This window comes from Dasypus novemcinctus, chromosome 3 (genome assembly GCF_030445035.2).
Source record: "Dasypus novemcinctus isolate mDasNov1 chromosome 3, mDasNov1.1.hap2, whole genome shotgun sequence".
Lineage (NCBI taxonomy): Eukaryota > Metazoa > Chordata > Mammalia > Cingulata > Dasypodidae > Dasypus > Dasypus novemcinctus.
Genome location: NC_080675.1, coordinates 120131548 through 120154597, shown reverse-complemented (window position 1 = coordinate 120154597; position 23050 = coordinate 120131548). Strand labels below are relative to the sequence as shown.

Sequence of the window (23050 nt, the reverse complement as noted above, 5' to 3'; positions counted from 1 at the left end):
GTGGGCGGCGGCGCCATTCTTGGGCAAGCTGCACTTTCCTTTGCACTGGGTGGCTCTCCTTACGGGGTGCACTCCTTGCGCGTGGGGCTCCCCTACGCAGGGACACTCTTGCATGGCAGGGCGCTCCCTGCGCACATCAGCACTGCTCATGGGCCAGCTCCACACCGGTCAAGGAGACCCAGGGTTTGAACTGCAGACCTCCTATGTGGTAGACGGATGCCCTAACCACTGGGCCAATTCCGTTTCCCTGGTGGGTCTATTTTTTAAGTTTCTTGAGAGTTCTAAGACTGAGCTTCCAGTATGGTCCTATTTATGTAAGAAATGTTTAGGTCTAAAGGTGCATGGATATGTTTGTAGAGATGGGGCAGTGTCATCAAGTAAAAAAGCTGTGAAGTTTTTTGAAAAGTCATTGTGAGGAGTGGGTAGGGATGCTGATGAGAAATGTGTACAAAGTGAGGGGCTAGAGAAAGTTGGGTAATAATACCCAACTGAGTGTAGACATGCAGATGATAGATGGTTGGGTTAATGGAGTTGGGTGAAGGATTCCAGGGGCAGAACACTGGACAGAGTGAAGGGCAAGGGGCAGAACGCTAAGGACTATTGGCAAAGGAGTGACTGTAATGATGTCCCTTGGGTTCCAGATTTAATAAGGAGAAGGACACGGACTTAGAGAAAAGGGGTGGGTAGCAGTAAGAAATGAAGTTTTGAGATCAAGAGCAGCTGTACTGGGAAGAAATGAAGGCAACAGAAAATGGAAAGGAAAGGGGTTATGCTCAAAGTTCTGTTTAGGATTTCAGAGATGGAATAACTCTTGGTAAATATAGCCAAGTTCATGTTGAGGCCATGGTGATGAGATAATGAAATGGAGCCTGGATGAATAGGGATATCCTGCTGCTTCTACTTTGCCAATTGTTTCCCTTTTCCTCCCTGGTCATCCTTCTGAGTTGAAAGGCTGGGACCTGAAAGCCCTAATCTTGAATCCTCTCTTTAAATGACCTGTATGCAGACAAGGCAACTGATTGAGGTGCTCAGGCTCATATTTAATACATCATTGCATGAGAATCTTAGGGACCGAGAAGTAAAAGCATGACCTACGCCAAAGCAAATGAATGTGAACACTTTTATTTCAGGTTCATTTTTCCTACATATTTCATTAGTTCAAATTATCAGCCAACATACTTCAGGAAAAAAATCAAGCCATTCAACAGCAAAACAATTGTTTGTTGGTTTCTCAATGTGATTAAATATTATAGGTATGTTAACAAAAATGAGAAAAATCAGTATCTGTATATTCCAAATTTCTTCACTTCATGTTTTAATTATTCTTTTAAATCCATATAATCATGTTATAAACTAACTAAACATGTGATTCAGGATGTGTTTATATCAGCCTGAAAATTTGTGTACTTGGTTTTCAATTAAAAGTCTATAAAGATTTCATCTGTGCTAACCTCTTAATTAAGAAAAATATGTAAAGTAACAGTATGATAGAAATTTCAAAATATTTAGTAGAGAGGACAATTAAAGTTTATGTATTAAAAGTGGAATATATTTCATATCATTGGAACATATGTTTTCCTCTAATCTAGCTCATTTGCTTTTCAGTCAGCAGCAAGTTCAAGCTGTGTGTTATCAAGGATTGCACAGATCGATCTAAGTATATAATTTTTTCACATTAAATAACCCTATTTAAGTAACCACTTTAAACATTTTGCAGACTCAATAACTTCTTATAGTTTTCAGTTATTGATTTTCAAGTCTTCTTTGTAAGTATGAACCTCTCAGGAGGCCAAGAATAGTCATGTTTCCTACCAATTTGGTCTTTTCCTTTGAAAACCCCCTCCCTTGTTTACTATATTAGCCTGTCAGTTACTATTGAGAATCCGCTGTGGGGCTGAGGCCTATACCAGGCCTAGATGCAAACTTCATAGAGAAAAAAAGATTGTTTGCCTGCAGGAGCTTACAGTCCAGTTGGTGGTTTTCGTGAGTATAAGTCAGACATTAATTTATAGCAACAGTAGTGATAATGTTTATCTTGGGGTAGCATTAGCTTTGACATCCCCCTAAACTGACAGAGGGGAAAAAGTAACTATAGCCATTAGCTGATTAAAAAATATAAAGACAAATTTTAGGATAGTCTAGGTTTACTTATCTATAGGTCAGATTTGCAACGTAAAGTACATTAAGTTAAAATGTGCTCTAATCTTTCATATTTTAAGAGTAAAATGTTAGGACATTTTTATGATTTCCTCTAACTAGTAAAACAGGAGGGAGGTTCTTCGTCAGGATTTCCAACCAAGCCATGTACAACAAATCTGATATAGATCCTTTTCTTGCCACTGGAAGGCTCCTGACAGCATGGAAAGAAAACAAAAAACAAAATTGAGAATTATTACAGGCAATAACATCAGTAATATTTCTGAGCTGTTTATTAACCAGTGGCCTGAAACTTTTGCAAAAAAAAAAAAAAAGAAAGAAACCACTGAAATTATTTTGAGTATAGCTATTAAACTGATATATTCTCAGATAACACACATATCTCTAAAACAGAAAATTAGGCTCAGGAGAGGAGACAAAAAAGGTTTTTAATGCTTGCTCTTCTTTAAATAGAGAATCTGTTCAACCTTTTTTGATCAGTTTTGTAAGTGTGTGTGTGTAAATGATTTTTCACAGTAATTTAAAGCTCTTCTATTTGGGAGAAACCTCAGGGGGACCCGTGTGGGGAAGAGGCCAGTGAACCTGGGGCTGGCTAGGCAGGGAATTCCAGGGTCCCAGGTGCCTGGGTCAGAGTGCAGAAGGACATGGGTTCTAGGTGGGCACTTCCTCCAGGCCTCATGGGCAGGGCATGATCGGGAAGGGCTAAGAGGACTTCTAACGCACACAGGCCCCAGTTGCCAGGGTCTCCTTCACTTTCTAAAATCTCACATACTCAAATATTTTTAACTTTCCATCTGAATAGCCATGAGCTTTTAAATGGATTAACCCATTTACCCTAAAATTTCTATCTAAGATTGTTAAATGTTTACAGTGATACTTACAGGACAATGAGATTAGCAGCTCTTGAGTGTTCCTGTAAGAGTTCATTCAGTCGAACTTGCCGGTAACACTGCAAACAACATTAAAGATTTTATTGGGGAAAGTTCTACCAGGTTGTGTGAATTAGAATTTATCTTTTCACCTCAAATTACAGATGAGCAGAAAACTTCATTTTAAAAAATTACACTGATTTCATTCAGGTTTGGAAATTTATAGTATTCTGAAAACTCTTGAGAAACTTTAGAATAGGGCCAGATTATCATTGTGCTATTATCATAATGGCTTACTAAATTCCAGGTGAAACAAACATGCAAAAAACAGCATGGATTACAGTGAAAAGAATATAAGAATGGCTGGTTTGAGGAAACAGGTTTGTGGTTGAAGAAAACTGACTTAGTCTTGCTATCTATTCGTTCTCCTAAAAATACAGATTATATTCTAGTCTACCTTTCTTTGAGCTCTTTGACTACTTTATCAGTACAAGGGACCAGCTTCAACTTAGAAACCACCAAAGACTCCTCAGAAAAATAACCACATTAACTATTTTGTAGTGATGAAAGTAGTAGTTATTATATTTCACTAAGAACTAAGGCTCATAAAAATTGTCTGACTTGCTCAATTATATGGAAAGTCTTTGTTAGAGTTGGGCAGTTTGTTACACACAGAGTTTATGATTCCCAATTCATTATTTCCCCAGTAAATCTGAATTGCTTTTATTTTCTTGCTATAATTTGTCCTATGCTCATCTCCTAATATAGTTTATTTAGATTTTGTAGTGTAGAGGTGCTTGTGGTCTTTTTCTTGATTGTCCAATTCAAATATTAATTCTTTGACCTAATTCTTGCTTCCTCACTCCCACCAACTTCATTTGGCTCAGATCAGGCAGGGTAACTCCCATCTTACTGGGCTCTCTAGAAAAGTTCACCATTTCCCATCTGTCCTGCAACTTGTGTACATTCCAGTGTTACTATTAATTGTTGCAACCAATTATCTAAGGACATCCCCTTATAGACCCCTTTGCTTGTTTTTTCATCGTTATCTTTATCAGGTTAAAATTCTTTGTTATTATCTTAAAAATTGTAAGTCAAACTACCTTTATCTACTTTGCATACATTATTGACTGGACTTAAATTATTTCAAACTGATGGGTCTGTCTCCTGCTCTCTTAAATTAATTTTGAAAGAAGACTTCACGATGTGTACCGATGACCTGTTTTTGAAGTTTTAAAAAATAATCGATTTTATTTAAAAAAGAAAGAAAAGTTTTTAAATCCTCATACCCAGAAACGTAACTGAAAAAAACATTAAAAATGCCAAAACCCTGGATTTTGAATAAAATTCGATAACCAGTTCCTCACTTCTTGATCTCTAAATCAACCCGTGTTTTTTCAGCTAGTTAGACAGCAAAGCAAAAATTAAGGACAAGTCCTTACCTTTTCCTTGACTGCTTCCAGCTCTGCATCTGTAATTTTCCACGGAGTTTCTCTCTTTAATTTCTCAGCAGTTGTTAAATCTTTGCAGCTTTCATGGAGCCGATATGGTTCAATCATCTCTTCAAAGACTTTCCAGCTAAAATTGGAATTATAAAGGAGGCCTCATAGTGGGAAACTAACTCATTATTTCACAGATACTCCAGGTATGACTGGCTCTGCTGGCTACAGAATCAGAGCTGAATGTCATGCAAATCTTTTAAGAATTATCTTAGCAGGGAATTTACTGTGAATAAAACCAATGGCTATGATACTGCCTCTCCACCGTAAGACCTAAACATGCTTGAGGTCTTATTAGCCTACGAGGTATTAGATACTGAATTTAAACACACAAACACATAGAGAATAATTGTTCTGCAAAGATATTTTCCTCATAGTGTAGTCAAAGACAGTTATATTTAATGTAGACACATTAGCCCACAGATGAGTTATCACCTGCTTATTGTACATGCTCTACAGGAGACATGAATTAACATGGGAGGTAATCCAGGCTCCTTGTAAGCTGGGTAAGACCACCCTTCCCTTCAGTCCACAAGGCAACTCCCACTCATGGCAGGAGGCTGTGGGTAAGTACAAGGAGAATAGCAAGAGCTCCATGAGTGTAATGACTACAAAACAACTTGGAGGCTTGCGGCAAAGAATGTGCCCTTTGTCCTTCGGGTGTCTGATGTTGCTGCCTGAGATTTTCAAAAGACTATTGTTCAGGTGCACTTTAGGGGAAAGAACAAAAATCAATAATATATATATACATTTATTTAATATTAAATGAGAAAAGCAGAACACAACAGTATATATACTGTGATCTCATCTATGTCAAGAACACAAGGTACTGAAAGGTCCTGGAAGAAACAGTGCTGAAATATTCATAATGGTTCTCTAGATCAGGGTTCAGATATGGTTTGAGACACATAGGTCATGAAATGAACCCAGTGGATCTTAACTAACATTTGTGAAATTGAAATAGGACAGGACAGAAGAGATAAGATGAGGAGAGAAAATATCAGATTGCATAACTCATAAGAGTATTATTTTCTAAAGCTTTTTTTTCAATTCTATATTATATCTGTATCCATGTACTGGATGGTGATTTAAATATGAAAATAAATAATATTTTAATGTCTTAAAATCTGAGGCCATTTTAGATTGATTAAAAATTACATATTGAGTAGAAAATAAGTACATAGGAGCTATAGAATACTTTAAAAATTGCTGAAAAATCTCATGCTTGTCTTTCATAAGGATCTCAGATTTACTTTTAAAACAGTCACATAAAGCAAACCTTACAATTTATGGGAATAGTTATCTTCAGTATGTTACTTTAAGATGATCTCAAGTGTGAACAATTTTCTTTGGTTATATAATGTAGCTTGCTTATAATTTAGTAACTTTAAAATGAGTGATAATTAGAATCGATGTGCTGTAAGGTTAAGAAATTAAAATATGAAACGAGTTCAATTATCTCATCAGTTAGCCTGATTTAGGATTTGAAGATAAAAGTGCAGATTACAAAGGGACAGGATTGCACCTACCAGTGAGCCTTTGTTAAGAGACTGAAGAGATACTTAGTGTAGTGAATTTCTAATGCATTGACTTATTTAGAAGTGCAGACAAAGGCAGAGAAGAAATAAGACTGATAGGCTCTATTATTCTTTCAACTACACCAATACTTTTATTTGCTATTCCTCCCAACAGTATCATGCCTTCAGAGACCTTTGGCAGTGGTCAGTACGATGGAAAGAATACTGGGAAACAGCACTGGACTTGGAGAGAAGAACCTGGGTTTCTAGTGCAGCACTTCTGTTGCCCTGCTCAGCCTGGACAACCTTGCCTATAAAAAAGGGGGTCACCATGGCTGCTCAGATCTGGTGTGAGGGTCATGGTGATGATTTGGGTAACAGTGCTCAGAAAAGTACAGTGCTCTGTAAAAGCAAAGCAATCACTTTATTTAATAGCCGCAAGGGCTGAATTGAGTGGGTCTCTGTTGAAGCTCTCCTTGTACTTTTTTTGATCAGCATGAGAATATTCTTCACACCTCAGTGCAGGACCTCATTTGAAAACACAGTCAGACATAGTTTCCTGAAAGGCAGAAAGTGAGATGGATTTTGTCATCCACACTACCTTTCCCCCATGGTCGTTCAGTGAGCCTGACTCCATCCCCAACGCCAGCCAGCAAGCATAATTCTACCGTCTCTGCCAGAGGGATTGGTCAGGATGGGCAAATAACCCAGGCAGTTTGGGAACAATAGGCACCTGGTATTCTGCTGGCCACAGTGAATCTCAGGGATGGTGCAATCTGAATGAAGCCCAGGACTGGAGGTCAAGGACAGGGGAAGAGACACACTTCCGCTCTCACTGAACATAGCTGGACAAGTATATAGTCCTGGTTGTTATTGGCAGCCATCTTGTTTCTAAAGCTAAGTCACCTTGGTTGGTGATTTCACAATGGAAGAGGACAGTAGCTAGACCGAAGACCCTGCCTGAAAACCAGGCTTCACTTGGACTTCAGTTAGGTATACCAATCATTTCTGTTACCTAAGTCACTGTGAGTTAGGTTTTCTTACTCATAATGAAAGCATGTTACGTGACAGTGAGGGCTATAATGAGGCTGCATTTGCCTGTTTCTTTTCTCTTATCTCTTACTGCTCCTTGACATATTCATCTTTAATTTCTTCAAAGCTGGGCCATTGCTTTTCCATTCTCCTATCTAGGTGGTACAAAGATGGTTCAAGATTATTCCCAATTTTAATATAAATTTTCACGGACTCTCATTTTTCTAATAAATAAATTTTAATTGATCCTAGAATAAGTCAGTAATACATGCTATTAAATATAAATAAGAATAATTCAATTTATAAAATTAATCTCTACCCTGCCTTCCCTATCCCATTCTTCATATTAAAGTTTTAAAAAAAATTTAATTACATACATTTTTTTCCTCAAGTTCACACAAAGATTTCTTTTCTTCTCTCAAAGTAATGTACTAATTGTTTTTTGTGACTATTCTATCATCTTTAAACTAAAGTATCTACTTAATTGCTTCTAGTTTCTCTTTGATTTCCATATAAAGATTTTGTCTTTTTTGGTCCATTCCTTTTAACTCAGTCTATACAATAAAAAATGAAATTTAACCATAAGACTTTTCAATTTCTCCTGGTGCAATTATTTTCTCATTAACTTTGCTTTTGTACTCCCTTTCACTCTTGCCCTGCTATATTTATAGATAATGTTTCTATGATAAAATGTTTCCATCAAGGTTCACTGCTGTTTTACGGGTAGTTGAAAGAGTTATTAAAGGCAATTTAAGGGCATTTAACATTAGCCTCAGACATGGAAATCACTGACAAGCTATTTTTGGCATGTGTATCACTGGTGATTGAGTGGCCAAGAGGAGCAATCAGGGGATAGTTGTCAAAGGTAAATAAGGGCTACCCAGCCAGGAAGGCCTCTGTGGGGCTCAGATATAGCCAGTACTCCACTCCCTAACCTTGGGCCCTGGACCAGGACTGAGTCAGCCCAGAAGAAGGGTTCCCTTTCTCTAATTAGGTGCCCAGAGGAGTGGCCTTTTTCTAATTATCACAGAGGTGTCAGATGTGCCCCTGGTGGCCACTTGTGAGATTTACTGACCATACCATTCCCTATCTTTTCTAAAATAGGGCTACCTTCATATATTGAAATGACTATTGCCAGTATCAGATATGTGATAGTTTTATAAAGTAATATGGAACCAGGAATAGCAGAAGGATAAAGAGAGGAGGATGGCCCTTCAAGCACATTTCTCCTTGGGGGCCTTCTTTCTTCATACCTATGCTAGCTGAAGGATTCTTTTATTCCAGTAAGGCAGGATTTTTTTTTTTCCTGAATTTTCCATAAGACCTTGAAATATCAGAAGTAAAAACTCCAAAATTGTGATAATTGACTTTTTTCCTGAGGAAGGAAGTAGAGCTCTTGGTTGCAGGATGATGAAGAATGGTTAGAAACACCAAATTAAAATGTTTATCCCAAATCATATTTAGATACCAGGACAAAAATTTCTGGGTCCTACTTTTCTTACTACTGTTCATAGAGTTTTGCTCCCTGAAAAGAAGAAAACATGGGAGAAAGGTCAGGGTTGGTAAGGTGGAGAATGCCCAGACTATGACAGGTACTCTAAGAGTGAAGAGGCTCCATTCACAGAAGAGGTAGATCCACCAACATCCTCAAGATAGGATGGAAAGGCTGGATGAGCTGGCAGCACCATGGCAGCTGGGCCAAGACTTGTGAAAGAAAGGGAAGAAACCAGGTCATCAGGTTGATGGACAGAAACAGAAGAATATAGGAACAGAACAATTGGCAAGCTTAGTCTTTTGCTGCTGGTAAGGCCAATGGTGGCAAGTATGAAACTATATGAAGTGGGTGACTGATTTGTGCCCAGCATTGGGTCAGGGCTAATGGAAAATCCAGTCATTAGGAGACACAGTGGCTAACTTCTAGACAACAGAAAAGTTGCTATGGGGCACGTGCTAGGGAAACACTGGCTCTGCTGTGCTGTGAAAGAGAATGCATTTTCAACAATTGGGCCATAGGATGAACCCATTTGATCAAATCCCTATAAATCACGTAAGGAATTAAAATTCCTTGAAAGAAAAGTGGAAGGCTATCAGAGATTATTGTAGGACAACCCAGTTCATGCCAGACTGAACTCTATCAAGGAGACGTATAAATAGGTTCTTCATTTTTCTTTTTCTTTTTTATAATAATAAACTTTATTTTTAAGGAAGTTTTAGATTACAGAAAAATTACATCGAAAGTATAGGGGGGAGCAGGTGTAGCTCAGTCGTTGAGCGCCTGCTTTGCATGCATGCGGTCTGGGTTCAATCCCCGGTACCTGCTAAAAAAAAAAAATCGAAAGAAAGTGTAGGGGATTCCCATATTACCCACCTCCTCCCCCTTTCACATTTTCCCTCATTAATAACATCTTGCATTAGTGCCGTACATTTGTTACAATTGATGAAGCAATATTAGAGCACTGCAACTAAGCAAAGTCTAGTTTACATTATGGTTTATACTTTGCGTTGTACAATTTTATAGGTCTTGATAAATGTATAATGGCCTGTATGCATTTCAATTTCAATGCCCTAAAAACACCTTGTGTTCTGCCTGTTCTTCCCTCCCCCTTCCCTCAGAACCTCTGGTAACCTCTATCTTTAGATCTATGTTCCAAGTTCTTCCGTTCCCACACACTAATAACTACAATAACAATAAGTCCCCTTTGGTCTATGGCTGCAGTCTGCTCTTATGTTTATTCATTCCTCAGTCTTGATGTCTGCTTTGCTTCAGATTGAGAGGGGGCTTAGGTAGTATAGGGCAGATGGAAGCTTAATTTTTTTTAAGTATTTGTAACAGTAGAAATATGGGATTTCTAGGAATTAGAAGTATATATGATATAAAGAAATATTATAAAGTAACAACTCAGGTCAACACTGTCAATTACAGCATTCTTACCACAGTTAAAGTGTTTTGCAAAGCTACAGCCTTGGAGGAATCATGAATACCCTCAAAGAACATGAAGTTCAAGGTCATTTAGTCAATAAGAATGCCTTTAGATGGGAATAATTTTCAGTTAGTTATCAAGCTTGTGTAGGATAACATTCGTTCAAAAGAAGGGAAGAGGCAAGAAGACTTGCATAGTGTGAGGGGTTGGAACTGCAGCCTCTCAAGAATTGCAAGAGGAAAGAGAAATGCTGGTCAACAGAAATGGGAAGAGGTCCAACAGGTCAGTGAGGACTTGCCATTCTGAGACCTTCAGGTCCCTCTGTATTCTTGAAGGCCCTGCTCCCCAACAAATCAAATATAATAAATTCTGTTCACATGCAACAGTAAATATGATTTTAGACCGCAAACAATGGAAAACATTTTATAATTATGCTTCCAAAAATGACTCTTATCAATTCATTTAATTTGCAAAGAGCTATGATTTCCAGCCAATCCTCTTGCATTCTTGGGAACTCCTGTGAAGATCTAACTTGCAAATTGTTTTCAAATTTCACAGACTTTATAAATTTTGCAATTAATGAGGGTTAAAATGATGTCATGTTTTAAAGACATTTAAACAATTATTATTTCAATTTTGCCATTTTATTTTTTATTTTGGTGAATACCTTCCCTTGACTGGCTTCAAATAGTTTTAGAGGCCCCCAATAGTTCATAGGCCCTAAATGTTGGCCTAAAAGCTAAAATGGCTCTGGAAGATATGTATTGTCATTGTGCCAGCAAGAGACAAGCTGTTTCCACGCCTGCCCTATCAGAGTTCCCCATCTGGAATGCCCTACCAGTAGGTTTGAATAATGAACATTTGCACAGACCGCTCAGAGGATTAACCTGGCCTTATGGATCCTGCTATTCTTGACACCATAGACACAAAGAACATGAAAGATAATCCTAAAATGCTAACTAACCTGAGTTTTAGCAACTTTCCCTCAAGCTTACCTTCACCATCAACCCTTTTCTTCCTATTCGAATGTACTTCTTATGTGTCAGGATTAGCTATCTGTCAGGATTACATAAAGGTCCTTTTCATTATATCCTATCAAGAAGTCACTGCAGTAAATATATAGCATTTTTACTCTTTGATAACCAACACAAAAAAGACTGAGTGAATACCATGAGGAAAAAATGGGCCTTGTTAAATGTTTCATACCTCTCTTTGTTTGGCTTAACGTTGATGTCACCAATGATATGGATGTCTGCAAATTTTATCCTAAATTTGCTCAGAAGGGAAGCCATTCTGAAAATATAAGAGAAAAGCACTTCATTGCTGCATATTTAACTATTTTCAATCAAAGAGTTTTCGTATCTAAGAGATTAAAAGCAATCATGTCTTATTTCAGCTTAGCTTTCAGACAAGCCAATTTATCTAGTCTTTTGCTAGTGTTTAATTTTCATTATAGTACTTGATGGATACATTAAGTGTGACCTGAGCTTTTCCACAGAACACAGAAAGAAAGTCACATAGGTACAGAGATTAGAAAGACCAAACCAGCCATGTATTCATGTTTCAGGGAGGATAATACAAAGCAGTATGCATTTCCTTATCATTTGAAAGATAGAACTAGTTTTAACACTTATTGACTGTTATCTTGCTCATCATTCCCCCACCCTCACCCCAGTTGTCTGCTCTCTGTGTCCATTCGCTATGTGTTCTTCTGTGACTGCTTCTATTGTTATCAGTGGCACTGGGAATCTGTGTTTCCTTTTGTTGCGTCATCTTGTTGTGTCAGCTCTCCGTGTGTGCGGCGTCATTCTTGGGAAGGCTGCACTTTCTTTTGTGCTGGGCGGCTCTCCTTACGGGGTGCAATCCTTGTGCATGGAGCTCCCCTTCATGGGGGACACCCCTGCATGGCACAGTGCTCCTTGCATGCATCAGCACTGCGCGTGGGCCAGCTCCACACGGGTCAAGGAGGCCTGGGGTTTGAACTGTGGACCTCCCATGTGGTAGACGGATGCCCTATCCAAGTCCTTTTCCCTTGGTCATCAATTTTAAGGAGTTATTGAGAAATTACTAACAAACAAATTATTATTTAAGCATTATATAGTTATACATTAGAGGTTTTTCCTGGTAACTGCTAATTTTGATATAATTTCAAAGTTACAGAAAAGTTGCAAGAATAGCCCAGAGAACTCCCAGATATACCAATTGTTTACATTTTGCCTCATTTGATATAACATTCTTTGTTTCTCTTTATATCTATCTACTTCTATCTCTCTATCATCTCTTATCTACCTACCTACCTGCCTATCTGCCATTTTAAATTAAGTTGCAGATATCAGACCCCTTTAAGCTCTAACTACTTCAGTGAGTATTTCCTAAGAACGAGGACATTCTCTTATATAGCCAGAGTATAATTCTTGAAATCAGGAAATTTAACATTGATGCCGTACTGTCATCTAATCCTCGAATGATTTTCAAATTTCATCAGTTGTCCCAAGAAGGTACTGGAAGTTTTAAGAAAGATATCAAGACATCATGTTAGTTTCCATTTTAATGGCTTTCTTCAAGAGGAATTAAATATATATAATATTCCTACATACGAATATTATTCATACATATGAATATTATATTATTTTAAGAGAAAATAAACATTAGACATATATATATACACACACACAAACACATGCACACATATATGATATGGATGTTTTTCATCCTTCTACGAGGGAAACCTATTAAAAATTACTAAATAAAAGCCTGTCATTATTTTGTGATTTCTGGAAGTAGAGGTTCCAGGAAGGGCCTAGGACTTAAATATGCCATGAAGGACTAAGGGTTGCTGAAGATCATTAGATTTCAGATTTCCACCAGAGACCTCTGAAAGTGCCATGTTCTTAGCATGCTTGTTCTCCTTACAACTACACATCAGTTCTCCATGGCTAAATTAACTGCAGGGAGTTTTGTTGTTGCTTTTTTTTGTTGTTGTTATAAGGGATCTCACCAGTCATCCATTTAAACTCTTTCCTACTACAAATAAGAAACTGGAAACCCAGCTATGAGGACTGCATCTAGCTGGTGACAGGGCTGGGGTGAGGAACCCCGTGCAGTGTCTCCATTTAGTTGCCTTTTCAGCATGTGGGGCTAAGAGAAGCTCCTATGAATTCACACGTTTGGATCTCCCAGAAAAAACTACAGGACACAAATGTCTTCAGGCTGTTCCTTTCTTGGATGCATTTACTAATCAGAACAAAATAAACATTATGCAAGACAATGATATTCTCATTCAAGACTTGAGAGGATGATTCTGTGCCAAATTCCTCTTAGAAAGCATTTGTGGCCAGAAATAAGAGGACTGGAAGATAGTGATTAAAAAAATTATGTGGTTAATTTATTAACCATAAAACCAAGTAATCAGGAGACCTATCCTGGTGGCTTTGTCTTTAAATCTATTTTGCCTCAAAATCACTGAAAGTTCTTAAAAGTGACAACAAACATCCTAAATGATCTAACATGTGAGTGATAATTTGCTTACGCAATTTTTTCTTCTTCAATGTGGTTGATCTTTCCTCCAACATAGATTCTTAATTTACAGTCTTTCCATTTTTTTCTGAGAGTCAGGATGTAGGGAATAAGGAGTGTTAACCCTGAAATAAAAAGTAAATTATGAACAGAAAGGATGAGTATATCCAACTGAAAGGAAATGAATAGCTTTACATTTTTATTCATTCCCACATTCACAGCTCCTAAATAATTTTAATTCTTTGGAGAACACAGAAATCGAATTCTTTAACTGGAAGCATTTTGATATAACTTCTCATACAGTTTATTAAACTTATCAACATAGAAATTCTGCTCCCAAGTGTATATGCTGAAATTTTTTTACCTCCATCATCAAATAACCACCAAACATCAATTGTGCCTTTTCCTTGCTTCTTTTTAAACTGGGTGCTGGCTTCCACGAGTTTCTGGTTGAACTCCCCGACATGCATCGACTGTATTGTGTTAACGCTGCTGTCTGAAAGGAAAGAGAAAATGAGGCATCTGTTTGTCTTAGGAGGACAGGAACAAAATATCTTTCTAATAAATCTGTTGATGAAAACAGAGGAAGGGTGACGTATTTATTAAATGTTTTTATACATATAGAAAGGTGGTAAGCGCTATTCTCTGAAAAGGAGCACTAAAGCTTGAATTCCTCATAATTCAGACCATCTTCAATAGTTACATAATAATTTGATAGTGGTTTTGTGATAACAGTTTTAATTATAAAGCAGTGGATTCTTTTCGGGTCCTTGGCCATCTGCTATGGAGTGGAATTATCACTTAGTCATGTAATAATACTAAATTATCTGTTAGTATAGTAAAAATTTGCTAATTTTTCCAAATTTCAAGTGTAAATCAATTTAATATGTTTAGATTTACTTGAAAGTTGAATATATGGTGATTGGTTCTCTAAAGATAAGCAATAGAATCAGAATAGAAACAGAAACATTCCTCTATTAGAGGATTTGTTCGTTTGAGCACAGTTTTGGTGTAAGTTTAGTGAACATCTGGATTTTAAAGGTTGTCAGGGCCCACGTGCATCTTGCTCTCTGGACTGATCCTTGGACCCCCTGGTTGTCCGGGTTTACTCCTTTGTTTTTTCGGCAAGGAATTTTGTGAAGTTAACTGTATGCCACTTAAACTATAATATTTGAATCTCTGAGAATCAAATGGAAAAAGGCAAGAAATATGGGAGGACAAAATACCTGTAGTTGAGCTAGAATACCTATGCTTGAGTACACAGAAAATACTTAATTTTTTTTTTTTTTGCATAATTCCATCCTAACACACAGTAAAAGTATAGCCAGGGAACTAGGTCTGTGTTTGTACAGAGTCCTTATTCCTATTTGCTGGTAGGTGTTTCTTTGCTACACTGTTTACATTATTTCTAATTTCTGTGTCTTTTAAAGTTATGACTTCATTGTTCTCTTTCAAAGAGATGGTGTCACTGTAGTGCTTAGAGCAGAGCTGACAGCCACTTCTGAGCGTCCTTTCTGATCTAAGCAATTCTGAAGATGCTTTGTTCTGCTTTTTACTGTTTCCATGTTTTGGGTCTGTCAGTTCTGAAGCAATTTTCTTATATTGTTTCTATATCTCTAGGACTTCTGAGGGAGAAAGTAAATTTATTTACAAAATGGACCAAATCCTGCCCAAACTTACATGTAAATCAAACCTGGAGGCAGGGTTGGTTTTCATCTAGAACTCAAAAGAGTCATCAACCAACTAAATAAAACCCAGAGTAATGAATGCTCCTACTTTTAGAGCTGTACTTGAAACTTTAGTCATCGAAAATAAGAGTAACATTATTATTACTTTTCTAAACAGTGAGACATGTTGATTTTCAGAGGAGTACATTTTTGCCAAAACAAGTATTGTAATGCAGAAACAGGATTTCAGAATAAATAACAAGTCCTGCTTCTGTTAATAAAGACTTCCATACCTCCCATCAGGTAGAACAGTTTTGGGCTGTAACTTCTGAACATTCCATGCTTTTCCATACTGTACAATTTAATAGAGCAGATTCAGTGGTCTACTCTTGCAACTCCTTCCATGGGTACAATAATTGTAGAGGAAAGCAAATAGTATTTAGCCTCCAGAACAATAGTATTCTGATTTTTACACCCGGAAGTCCTGAGGTATCTCCAACTTTAGATTCAAAAACATCATTTTCCTCGGAAATGTCATTGTTAGGTGGGCAGTAAGTAGTAGGCACTCCCATACCCCATAGGATATTCCAGGTACCCTATGATACTTCTAGGATTTGAAGTGGGGAGCAATATTGGACACTCCCATCACTCTCTGTAAATATATTAAAGCACTGTACTACAGATAAAATTTCATCCTGGGACTATAATAAGAGAACAAGCAAACAGAACCAAGGGGTCAGAGATGACGTTTGCAGGAGATGACTTCTTTGAAGGGCTGAACATTGTACATGGTTTATGCCAACCCAGACCAGAGACTAAGTCTCTGTTTGGATACTGCTATTTGACTCCGAGAGCCTCATAGTGAAATGATCTTTAACGGACTCTCACCAGTGTTATGACTCCAGTAGGTATTGAACACTTGTGCATGAGGGAAATGCCTGTTAACATTCCAATTTTCTACCAGCAGAGGTCTCTGTGCACCTCACTAAATTTAAACTCAGAGTGTTTTCCGAAAGAGCAATTTTCAGAGTCAGTTGTTGCAATCACCCATTTATAAAACTTATAAAAACATAAAAGCTAATCTCTCCCATCTTCTGGTCCTCTGTCCTGGGATGTAAAACAGACTTAGCCAAAATGGGTAGTGATTAGTATTTAATGAAATTCCAACCCCATCCAGCATCTGGTTGTAATCAAGACGCTTTTTGAAATTAAGGTTCTAGTGGATCTTCTATTTACCTGTGATAGTCAACTTTCAATGCCCTGAAATGTCTGCAAGGTGGGCAGGGGCAGATAAATTAGTTTGGGTATTTGTTCTTAAATTTCTATCCAATTTTCATCTTAACTAAGAAGTTAGTGAGCACTGGCTCACCACGCAGGCACTTGCATGGTAGACACTCGGCTCGCCACGTGGGCATTCACACAGGCACTTGGCTCGCTGAGTGAGCACTCAGCTCACTGTGTGGGCACTTGGCTCACCATGTGGGCACTGGCTCACCACACAGACGTGCTTTCTCTTCTTCTTTTTCACCAGGGGGCCCCAGGGATCAAACCCATGTCCGCCCGGATGGTAGGTGGAGGCCTTATCACTTGAGCCACATCTGCTTCCCTTAAGTTTCTGTTTTATGGCACTCAATCTGCTTAAGCATGATAACTCCCAAACCAAACATTGTTATTTTAAGATAAAGTTTTTATAGTAGGATGGAACAAAGTACTTGATGTTGATAAATGACAATAACTTTCACCCTCTACAAATACAATCTTCTCAAAAGAAATGTCTTTTAATCCTTACCTATACTCAACATCCCAACATCTTATAAATTGATATCTGAGTCCTACAGATACTCAAGTAGTGTCTTACCTTGTAAACATTCTTGTAATTTTTAAAAGAGTACTTACCTTTTTTAGGAGTTGGCTTAGTAATGTTCAACTTGCTGGCTTTTTTAAACAAGACTCGGATGCCTCCACCCTCTTCTTCACATTCATTGTCTTTGATAGCGGCTTCCAGTGCCAGCCTCTCCTGTTCTAATTTCTCTAATTCCTCTGATAAAGGAAGACAAGAATAACCTACTTAATTCAGGGCTATAGAGGCTCTAGGAAAAATCTTATAAACTTCTATAATATCAAAATTATGTATATATGATAAAATGATTATGAATGATGACTAAAAAGTAATACATTTCAGCAAATTACATCCAGAAAGTAATAAGTTCAGAAAAATAGCTCTAAATATTAAGTTATAATGCATGAAATCATTAGGTTTTTATTTGTGAGGGTAAAGAAGGCTAAATAATGCAGTCTTTATTTATTGCTAGGAAAAAAACAAAAGTGAAAACAAAAACACACCAACTATATATAAGATTTGTACACTGGAAGCCACTGATTTACTGACCTAAGATACTGGGTCAGATACTTTACACCTAGAGGTGGCAAAATTATAGAAGTGCGCTGGGTATATATCAGGTGCTCAACAATGCCTTCTGAACTGAAACATAAAACTAGAGAGCAAGAATTAAAGCAAAATAACAAATCTGGTGATGAACTCTACAGGTTCTGAACACAAATTACGGAGAAAACTATCCACCACCAATTCCCTTCCATAAGCATGGATTTGGTTCTGGAGTGGGTTACTAAAGCCAAAGAATTAAGAGCTGAGATTTCTCTGTTTCTGTCCAGAGTTGAAATTGTTAGTAGGGTCTGATAACACTGAAGTCTGGAACAAGATTTGAGCTGTCCAAAATTGCCTGCCGAAGGTTTAGATCCACAATTCAAGTTTCAATGTTGCTTCTGGCTGCCTTTTATTTTTTTTGGATTCTGATTGAGGTGCAAAATTTCTAACTACTATGTAATGTATGAATTCCTCTGTGACCTCAGCCTGCACTAGATGTAGGGTAAATGAGACTAAAATTAGTCACGTGACAGGTCCAAACTGACAGCTTTCTTGCTTACTGGGCAAGGTGGCACTCTGGTCAGAGCCCATCATCTCTCTGCCTGCTAAGAACAGAGCCCTAGAAAATGACCATTGTTCCCAGGAAGAGGGTAGAAAGCATAGATTCACTGCCAAGGCTTCTGTAAATGTCAGACTTCTGTGTCTTGGTGCCTGATCTCTCCACGAAGCCAGGCTATACAAACTCTAGATTTATCAATTATGTACTAACTAAATCTGTCAGGACGGTCACGTCCCTAGATGGTGCTGTTACTCGGCTGTGCAGAATTGTCTAGCCCCTTTCCAGGTCTTAACAATTAATCTTTTGCCAGTGGCACATGCTTTAAGGTCAAATCACCCATGTGATTTCCCCAAAGCTTCAAAAGGTTCTCAAGATCAGCAACTGTAGAAAACCTGAGAAATTAGACCGATGTTAGCAAAGCTCAGGCAGAAGTTGTGGAGATGACCACAAGCTGCTTTGCACTGGGGGTCATGACCAATCCAAGCCTTGCTGCTGGCTTTATGACCAATTATTAAAAAGAAATGAATTTTAGCAAATTATATCCAGAAAGTAACAAGTAGCTCAGAATAATAGCTCTAAATATTAAGGTATAGACAAGTCATTCATTTTTCTATGCCTCAGATTTCCTATCTGTGAAATTGGGTATTGTAACACTCCCCCTCTCCCACCCTCCTAACTCTGTATAAAGGACAAAGAGTTTCAGCATAGAGTTTTGGAGCTCCTTAAAGAATACCAGGAGTGCATGCTATAGGTAGTATAGTTACGCCACTTCTGGAAATGAGTTTAGTCATGAAAAGCAAATAGGGTATTTAGACCTGGGAGTTTGTGTGCTTATTATTTATTTATTTATTTATTTATTTATTAATTATTTACTGCACTCTCTTTGGGTGCCAGAGACTGCGTTGCATTTTATTACATCTCAGACAACTGTGAGATTGTTAGTATTGCTATCCTCATTTTGTAGACAAGGAAACTGAAGTTCAGAGAGGTTCAGTAACTTGTAACAGCAGGTAAAGGGGTTCAAATGCAAAGACATCTGCTTTACTCAAAGCCTGTATGCTGCTCTCTAAGAAGATGTTCTTGTTTTGGCTTATTACTATTATTTGGGGGATGTTTTATTTACCTTGAACTCTTTCTTCATAATCAGATAAATCTAAATGCTCTCAGGCATTGGTATAATGCCAAATTATTTCCCATAAACTGTGCCTCCTGAAACATGTAATTTTAAAGGGAAGACCCCAAAGAGAGAGTATATATGATGGGTTGCAGCAATAGCAGCAAACTTTGTCATAAAAGCCCCAGTGATAGCACTCTGGCTATTATCCACCATTCTGGGGCATCGCAGGAGCTGACTGATTGGCTAACCTGCTCTTTGCAGTCATCCGATAAGGTGCATATTAGTGAGCTTCTTGGGGAAACTCTAAGGGTTGCTGTGGGGAAGGAGCTCTTTTCTCTTTTTTTTTGGCAGGTTTTAACATACTTGATGATTGGCCACAGATTTCCATGCTCTTTGTCCTCTGGTTTGGACAGAGGAGGGAAAGAAATCCTCCTTTTTCATGGATTCAGCTGGCTGAGCAAGCTGGGAGCTACTCCAATAATTTGAGTGAAAGGTATGTACACAGCCCATCCAGGACAGAGCGAACTGCAAAATCGCAAGACTGAGAGACAAAACCAGAATGTTTTTTTTAATGATTCAGAATCAGCAGTTCCCTCAAAGACGACAGAGAGTGGGGCTGACAGAGTCTATTCTAAAGGCTTACATCTGTTCGCTTTGCCATCTTGGATTTTCAGATCCACACAATGGTGTGATCACCATGTGTGCAGTGATTTTTGCAAGTTCTTATTAGTGTTAATCTTAATTATTCACTTTGTAGGTGATCAGAGGCCTCCTTCTGAGCACTCCCTCCTTTTCTCATTTCAGCACTAATAGAAGTGAATTTTGATTATCTTTTCTCCTGAATTATCTAACCAGTGTACTGCTTGCCTCTGTTTGCATGGGAAATCAAAATTAGACTTCGTGAAAACATTTCTTTCAAGAGGAGTGCTGGCCAGCTAACTTGCAAAACTGTGTGGATAGATAGGCATAAACTGATTTCCTCTAGGTTGGGAGTAAAAGTTACTCATCCATAACTGCTACCACTGCTGCATTTGCAGTGCTTCCGGATTTACAAAGCCCTTTCCACAGAATATCTCATCTGATCCCAACAACAATACTGGATGCTGGCAGAGCTGATGCTATTCTTCCCATTTTATCCAGTAAGAATACTTAGGCTCAGGAAGTTCAAGTGATTTCCTCGAGGTCACCCATCTAACAACCCCAGTCTTCTGCTTTCCATTCTAGTGATGTCTGCCTGTTGAAAGAATACTGATTTGCATTCTTTTCAAGAACCCCCCCCCCCCAAATTTTCAATCAGAATTAACCTTTTCTAAATTTCCATAATACTCTGCTTAAACCTTTTTTTGCAGTTATTAAACTATAACTGTCTGACACAGAACAGGCTTTGAGGACATATGACTACTTTACCTGCTCTAGACTGCAAACCCCCGGAGGGTGGGGCGTCTATCAAGTATCATTACCACCACCGTTGTGTTTACTTGGTGCCAAAAACAATGTCAAACACTTGGCAGCCATCAAGTCCTTTAACTCCAAATAGCACATCTATTAGGTAGGTACTATAATTATTCCCCTTTACAACATGAAGAGTGAAACACAGGGAGGATAAGTAATTTGACCAAAGTTGCAAGAATCGAAAATTGTCAAAACTGGGATTTGAATTCAAATCTACCTGATTCCAAAGCATATGTTTGGAACTTCACATTCTTGACTGTGCACACCCTTCCCGATCCACCTTCCCTGACCCCCACTTCTACCCCAAGCAGTGCCTGGCACAATATTTGCACAAAATTGCACTCAAAAATAGTTTGTTGAAATAAAAAAAAATACTAGTTCAGTACTATTCAATACACTTCAACACTTCTGAAAGCATTCTCTTTGAAAAGGAAGACATACCTAGTGAATGGTTCTTGAGGATGGAAATGGTAGAAGTGTGCATGCAGGGTCGGGTAGGTACAGCAGACAATGTTTGAAGAATTGGAGTTAATGCTAGGGCTAATAGTGCAGTCAGTGGAAGGTAGGACAGGTGGGATTGATCAGAAGGGAAGGAGAAGGGTCCTCTGGAAAGGGCCACCACCTGGGCATCAGGTAGTACCAGAACACTGGGGGGGGGGGGGGGGGGGGGGAAGAGAGAGAGAGAGAGAGAGAGAGAATGCCTGCCCTTCTCTCTTTCCAAGATTTGAAGATATTCCATGAGGTTCTGGTAAGGTGGAAGAAAAAGCTTAGACCTTTAGGTTCTATCAGCTGAGGGTAGGTTTCTAATCAATCTCTTCATACATACCCCCACACAGTTCTCAAGTAGGAACAAAGAGTGAATTCTGGGTCATGTCTTGATGCAAAGGCCAAAACCTCCTGAAGGGGTTTATAACTTGAAGAGTACTTTATAACTTGATTGTATGCTAATCTGTTGGAGTGACTATGTTTTGGAATTAAATTACTTGTCAAAATGGCCTCAAATGCTCTATCCCCAGTCTTTGTGAAAAGGTGTCTTTTAGAATTAGGTAAGAGTCTAAAAATCGTAAGGAGATAAAACAGTCAATTATCTGACAACAGAAGGGAAAGCAGGGAAACCCACCGGGGAATCGCATCCCCTCCCATTTCACAGCATCCTTTCTCTTTATTAATTATTAAATTATGGCTCTTTCCTGAGTCAATCAACTCAAAGCTGCAAATGTTCCTAAGAATCAATGTGCCATACCCCAGGTGAAGTCTCGTTGAATTGAAGGCAGGAAGCAATCCTGCAGTGGTTGCCTTCCAATCAAGTAATTATTTACTACACTGCCATCTGTCTTTATTTTGCTAAGCTACTCGATCAGACACTGCAGTATCCCTATGCTCTGAGATGGTCATAAATCGTGCTGTACTTACATAGAATACTTGACCACAATATATTGCAGATCACGTTTCATCATTTTATTTCCTACTAGTACAATTTGGACTCTGATGTAGTTGGCAAAACTTGCTAAATACCTCTGGGAAACAAACCACATGAAATAAATACAGTGTTCTTTTGTGTTGTCAGGCAATAAATTAATTTATTAAGAGAAACTATCAGCCATCAGTATTGAATGAGTTGCCATGGCATGCAAGGAGGAATGATATGAGCATCGATCTTATTTATACAAAAAGTTATTCTCACATAAGCCAGTGACACAATATAGAAATAATTGTCATTAGCTGGTAAATTACCTATAAAGCTGATTTCTATTCACTGCTTTATTAACTACAGTATATGGGCACTCTACATTGCTAATATTTCCTTTAAATTATAATCTGTGATGACACTATGGTGTCTGTGTTGGAAAAGCTATAGTGATAATCATTAACATAGTGTAATGCAATACTTAAGATTTATCAGGCTCTTATTAAGCCCCATATTACAGGGTAACATAATGAAACACAAGCTTATTTCTTCCAATTCAAAATTTAATATGAGGTTTGTGTTGTAAATTACATAAACTTCAAAACAATGCATGGAAATGTGGTATAACGTTAATTTCTATCATTATCCTGTTATTTTTCCGCATGCTCTTCAAGTATTTGGGTAACATTGTTTTTGTTTACCCTAGATAGTTGGTACTTATAATTATTTTATTAGCATCCAACTGTATTTTCCCTTTCTGAACTAAGAAACTGAAATATTTCAAACATCAGAGTTGATTTAAATAGGATACTTCCCTTGGGAAATTAAAATGGGACTGCCGTTCACTGCCAGGATTCTTTCAAAAATACTATGGAATTCAGTTGCTGTGTTGTTCTATTGAACTAAATTGATGGTGCATTTTGGCAGATGGAGCAGTGAGGGGTGGGAGC

General features: G+C 38.0%; 1 protein-coding gene and 1 non-coding gene across 8 annotated transcripts in view; one reads left to right on the top strand and one right to left on the bottom strand.

Annotated features, from left to right (window-relative positions):
• Positions 1-1106: 1106 nt before the first annotated feature.
• The window catches only part of SLC12A1 (solute carrier family 12 member 1), a 103232-nt gene continuing 81288 nt past the window's right edge, over positions 1107-23050 (bottom strand). For 6 of the 7 annotated variants that reach the window (XM_071214183.1, XM_071214184.1, XM_071214185.1 and 3 more), the window contains 7 exons: positions 17075-17218; positions 13876-14007; positions 13525-13636; positions 11202-11288; positions 4469-4604; positions 3039-3106; positions 1107-2350 (listed from right to left, as the gene is read on the bottom strand). In XM_071214183.1, the coding sequence (XP_071070284.1) occupies positions 2215-2350; positions 3039-3106; positions 4469-4604; positions 11202-11288; positions 13525-13636; positions 13876-14007; positions 17075-17218 (815 nt within the window). In that variant the 3' untranslated portion in view covers positions 1107-2214. Of the gene's footprint in view, positions 2351-3038; positions 3107-4468; positions 4605-9296; positions 9393-11201; positions 11289-13524; positions 13637-13875; positions 14008-17074; positions 17219-23050 lie in introns of those variants that run through there. The other variant, XM_071214182.1, reaches the window with a different exon arrangement.
• TRNAA-UGC (transfer RNA alanine (anticodon UGC)) lies at positions 9324-9394 on the top strand. The gene has a single exon. It is a non-coding gene; the product is annotated as a tRNA-Ala (tRNA).